This window comes from Priapulus caudatus, unplaced genomic scaffold (assembly GCF_000485595.1).
Source record: "Priapulus caudatus unplaced genomic scaffold, Priapulus_caudatus-5.0.1 Scaffold97, whole genome shotgun sequence".
Classification (NCBI taxonomy): domain Eukaryota; kingdom Metazoa; phylum Priapulida; class Priapulimorpha; order Priapulimorphida; family Priapulidae; genus Priapulus; species Priapulus caudatus.
In genome coordinates, this window is record NW_014577158.1 from 412,435 (window position 1) to 418,733 (window position 6,299).

Here is a 6,299-nt window from a genome sequence, read left to right on the forward strand (position 1 = left end):
CGGATGCACGCGCGCACACATATGCACGCTGCAGACGACCGCCACGCACACATATACACGCATGCAGACGCCACGCACGACATATATCACGCATGCAGACGACCGCACGCAACATATTACACGCACGCAGACGACCGCACGCACACATACAGCATGCAGACGACCGACGCACACATATGCACGCGCGCAGACGACACCGCAGCCACACATATACACGCACGCAGACGACCGCACGCACACATATACACGCATGCAGACAACCGCGCGCACACATATACCGCATGCAGACGACGCAGCACTGAACGACTGCACGCACGCACGCAGACGACGGCACGCAGACGCAGACGCACGCGACGACATATAACGCGCGCAGACGACCAACGCACACATATGCACGGCGCAGACGACCCACGCACACATATGCACGCAAGCAGACGACCGCACGCACACATATACACGCATGCAGACGACCGCACGCACACATATACACGCGCGCAGACGACCGCACGCACCAATACACGCATGCAGACGACGCGCACGCACACATATACACGCAGCAGACGACCGCACGCAGACATACACGCATGCAGACGACCGCACGCACAACATTGCACGCGCGCAGACGACCGCACGCACACATATACACGCACGCAGACGACCGCACGCACACATATACACGCATGCAGACGACCGCACGCACACATATACACGCATGCAGACGAGCGCACGCACGCAGACGACCGCACGCACGCAGACGACGCAGCGCACGCAGACGACCGCACGCAAACATATACACGCGCGCAGACGGACCGCACGCACAATATACACGCTGCGCAGACGACGCACGCACGACATGCCCCAGACGACCGCACGCACACATATACACGCACGAGCCACGGCCATACTATACACGCCGCAGACGACGCGCAACGCACACATATACACGGCAGACGACCGCACCACACATATACACGCACGACGACCGCAGCGCACACATATACATCCGCGCAGAACGACCGCACGCACGCATATACACGCGCGCAGACGACCGCACAGCACACATATACACGCATGCAGACGACCGCACGCCACACATATGCACGCACACATATGCACGCATGCAGACGACCGCACGCAACACATATCACCGCATGCAGACGACCGCACGCACACATATACACGCATGCAGACGACCGCACGCACACATATGCACGCATGCAGAGGATCGCACGCACGCACAGATACAAACGCGCTTTTTTATATGGCGTGTATACACACAGAACAGATCGTGGGTCTTCAGTAACTCTTTCTCGTATAATCAATCGCATTGTCATCATGAGAGTAAAGAAGTGGAACAAAGCCGAGATTATCGTAATTGTCGCCTTTAGGGCATCGGTGCGTTATTAAAAATCAGGGTTAATTCTTAAATTAAATAAAAGCAGTGAACTTTACACGCAGATCAAAAAGCATGTGTATATAGGTTTCTTTCCCTACAAAATATCAATAACTATAATTTTTTTAAATTTGCTAAATTAAAAAAAACTAAAGCCATTATTACATAAATAGCACATGTCGATGAGAAAATGTTTTGGTTCAAACGGCCAGCCCCTGGTGGTCATCTACCGTACTATCCCTTTGATGTGTGCCGCGTCCATCAGAGCTGTGGACAATGTGTGGATGGTTGGTCATAAATAGTACTCTCGCAGGCGAAACACATCTGTTAAAATAAAATCTAAATTAATTAATTTCTTAATCTATTTGGGGACTTACCATGGTCGCAACACGCACGTCACACTAGAATGCTTGTGAGCAGGTCTGAGAGCAGGAGCAGTGTCATAACGAATACCGCAGCCATGGCGAGAAGCATGTTCGTAATTAACACACGTTCGATAATCTAAAATAAGGAAGGCGTCGATTTATGATTAATGTTATTAATAATAAATTTTGTAATTTATGGCGTGGTGTGGTATTGTTTCGTTACAAGGTTGCCATAATTACGTGTGCCCTGATTCATGACGTAATACGGAAATATGCACTGTAAATCCAAACTACTATATAAGATATAACGTGTCATATTTCCGCCACTCTAACAACGACTCTATGCGCAAACACTCGCGTTCACGGATTATCGTATGTAAATATATAGCTACCTGATCCATCAACCAGTTGACATAATTTCCGACCAAAAGAACATGTAACCGAAGTCTAGTTTGATCCGCCAGGGCGCGACATGTCGTCCAGAGCTTGGCTTCGTCCTCCCAGGGTTCGCACAGACACGTGGTGAAGGTTATGCGACAGTCCTACACACAGCAACAACAACTATATGGACGCCATCCTGTTGGAAATGTCACGGTATACGGATGGCTATCATAAAATTCATGAATAAATATATATATATGTAGTTATATATATATATATGTATATATTAATTATATATATGATATTATATTATATATGTATATATATATATATAATATATATATATATAGAGAGAGCGAGAGATCATCGAGAGAGAGAGATAGAGAGAGAAAATCGTAAACGTATTTATATCTTTCTATCTAAGATATACACGCGCGCACTCACGCATGCACGCACGCACGCACGCACGCATGCGAGCACTCATGCATCCACGCGCACACTCACGCACGTACGCACGCACACTCTCCCTCACAGACAACCACAGAATCCACAAGTCACGGCAGAATGTTGCATAGGTGAGAGGTTCGTGAAGTAGACAGCATTTCTATTTCACTAATTATGTGGATCATCATTGTAAACCAAATATGGTTAATAATACTATCTAGAAAATAGAAGATCGAATAACAAATACGCGGGGGTTGCTGCTGCTGCTGCTGCTACTGCTACTGCGCTACTGCTACTGCTACTGCTACTGCTACTGCATGCTACTGCTACTGCTACTGCATGCTACTGCTACTGCTACTGCTACTGCTACTGCTACTGCTGCTACTGCTGCTACTGCTACTGCTACTGCACTTACTGCTACTGCTACTGCTACTGCTACTGCTACTTGCTACCTGCTACTGCTGCTACTGCTACTGCTACTGCTGCTACTGCTGCTGCTATACTGCTACTGCTACTGCATGCTACTGCATGCTACTGCTACTGCTACTGCTATACTGCTACTGCTGCCGCTGCTACTACTGCTGCCGCTGCTACTACTGCTGCTGTTGCTGTTGCTGTTGCTGTTGTTGTTGCTGTTGCTGTTGCTGTTGCTGCTGCTGCTGCCGCTACTGGAATAGACATAATTATTGCACGAATCCAAACAACTTACAACGATAGTTGGAGGTTGTGTTTCATTGTTGAATTTGACGTGATCGACGTACCTAGCCCGCCTCTCCGTCACGAAGTAGTACGCGCATGCGTAAAAGTCCGTTTCATTATTAGGAAAGCCATCTGTGCGAAGCAGAAACGTTGTATGTTGAAGAAGAAGACTTGTGAATTTTACATAAACGCGATCACACGAATCTTGCTCGCAACATGGTAAGAACAGGTAGGGGGGGGGCAGTTGATCACAATCGCGTCTCCTTTATGTATCTGCATGTATCTATTGCATCTGCACAGTTTTTAATTCAAATTTGCAATTTGTATAATACAACATTGATGATCTTGTTTACGTATATACGTGCTGTTTGCATGACTGAAGCTCACCATACTGATGTCGGTTCAGTTACCCACATTAACCTTCACTGCTTAGGATTACCCCGTGGCACTGACCGCGAGCGAAATTACCTACGTTTTACGCAGGTCATATATTATGTACCCCCCTCTAAACAGCACTTTTTGAATCATCCTATCAATGAGCCAGCTTATAATAAGAACCACTGTTTACCGCGTGCGCGTTTAAGTGCACACTAAATTGTAAACCGTCTTAATTACAATAAAACTCGCCCGTTTACCGCGCGCGTAGTTCAGTCGACAATCAATTGTAAGCCTGTTTAATTTACATCGGCTTCAGATACATAACACGTGCGTGATTTGAGACGGCTTATAACAAGAGCTGATAATACTTCTATTATTATCTCATGCTTAGATGTAATGCGAATTAACGCGAGTGAGTGGCGTTTGTGTGAGAATTACCGCTTCCTAGCGTTGCTCCGCAAAGTAGCTTGCCCTGCGGTTCGAGCCAGTTTTTGAAGTTGTCGATCCAGCTGTCGACGGTCGACGCCAACACCCACTCGTTATTCTGCAGGCTCGTCGTCATGTTCAGTATGACGTTCCGTTTCAGGTAAAAGTCGTCGTCCGCTACAGAAACAAACGCACACAGATTATAATGTGCCGTACGGACACACTATTTGTGTTTATCATCTATACGTTATTTATCGTAATTATTTAATGATGATCCCGCTGAGGTTATTAGTTAATCACTGTGGGAATATTGTACTATACCAACGGATTAGCATTATTTTTGGGTTTGTTTCGCGGTTTTTTTTATCGGAGTTGTTGTTGACGTCAGGCATTGTTGTTCTTTTTAGAGACTTTATTATAGTTTTTCTATATTAACACCTATTATAAGTGCGAGCAATACGTATAGCACAATGACCCGCACGTTAGGGTAAACCCCAACCAGAGTCCTAGCCTATTCCTTACTATTACGCATTTCTTCTCTATAGTTCCCACTGCGCTAACATCGCAAATGCAGTGCAATGCGAAGGCGCTCAATCGTTCGACCAACGAATAATTCGAGAACAAACCCCCCTGCAGTTTAATTCCTCCGATCTATTAAATACTAAGATTTCACCTTCATTTTTCCATAATTTTTTTTTCTCGAATCGAATTGCCGCAGTATGCCGGTGTTTGGGAACTGGCCACCACTTAACGCATCCTACTGAGAATAAAACTCTGCCATTTAATCCCACATACATTTCGCCACGATTCCCACCTATGCTAATGTACATAAAAAATAACGCTCGGTCGTCGGTCGCCTTTGACTGCCAAGATAATTTTCAACCGCCGATCTCATACGTTCAAATTGGACCCAGGCGGGCCGGCGACACGTGTGCATGATAAAATCCGATCTACAAAGTTCACTGTGCTCGCAGCATCGCGCCACGATTCCCACCTATGCCAATGTACATAAAAATAGCGCTCGGACGTCGGTGCATGACTGTTGACTGCCAGGATAATTTCCATTAACCGATCTCACACGTTCAAACATCAACTTATAAACCCTCCTATCATCCCCCGCCCGCCCGCTCAATTTTCCCTATCATCTTCGAATTACCGAAGTAAGCTGCGGCCGTCAATCCAGTACTGGGGAAGTACTTGCGCAGCGCCAGCATGAAGTCGTAGGCGTACGTGTCCGACGGAATGTAGATGAGCAGGTCGTTCTCTTGTTCGAGGTTAACGACGCCGTACGTGTTCATCGCCAGCAGGCCGACAACGACGAGAACGATACCGACCTTGACGGGGGTCATTCTGAGCGCGGGCACGATCAGCTTCTCGAAGAACATCTGCATTCTGAAAATGTGAAGTTTTGTTTGTGGTAATTGTACATATATATATATGTATGTATATGAGAGTCTTATGTCCTGCTAATAATGTGTCTGTAGCCGCGCGTGTCTGTGAGGTGCACAGCGCGCGGAGCAACATAGTCATCATCATGGCTTCACTGATTAAATAATAAGTAATACTGAATACATTATAAGGTATTGGAACAGTATTCGATACAACGCGGCCTGCTCGGACGCCTTCGATCGCTTCTTATCCCCGATCAAAAATCGACCGATGCAATCGCGCGCGCCCTCTATTTTTACGGAGGACGCACCGGTCTATCTGGCTGCAATCCGATGGTTCGTAGTCCTTGTGCCTGTAGCAGCAGATGCAGGCGTCGTAGTGCTTGTCGGCTCGTCTCTGATCTAACGCCACGCAGGCGACGAAGAGCGTGCAGGTGAGGAAGAAGACGCACACCATGCAGAAGGTCGCGTACAGACAGAATGACGTGAGCGCGGGAATCGCCTGCGATGAAAGAGAAGCCGTTCACGTATATTTATCTATTAGCATTAGCGATATAGAGATTAGCGAGAAAATAACCACGAGGTTAAGGTAACTACTAATACGCACACATGAACGGCGCGCACACACACAGTGTGTGTGTGTGTGTGTGTGTGTGTGTGTGTGTGTGTGTGTGAGTGTGTGTGTGTGTGTGTGTGTGTGTGTGTGTGTGTGTGTGTGTGTGTGTGAGAGTGTGTGTGTGTGTGTGTGTGTGTGTGTGTGTGTGTGTGTGTGGGAGTGTGGGGGTGTGTGAGAGGGAGGGAGCGTGTGTGTGTGTGTGTGAGTGT

At 47.1% G+C, this 6,299-nt stretch overlaps 1 protein-coding gene across 1 annotated transcript in view; it reads right to left on the minus strand.

Moving 5' to 3' along the window:
• Positions 1–6,299, minus strand: part of LOC106805026 — a 38,767-nt gene that overhangs the window by 13,904 nt on the left and 18,564 nt on the right. Inside the window, 5 exon segments of the mRNA XM_014806495.1 lie at positions 1,796–1,894; positions 3,293–3,414; positions 4,099–4,263; positions 5,243–5,478; positions 5,786–5,976. Coding sequence (XP_014661981.1) covers positions 1,796–1,894; positions 3,293–3,414; positions 4,099–4,263; positions 5,243–5,478; positions 5,786–5,976 — 813 coding nt within the window.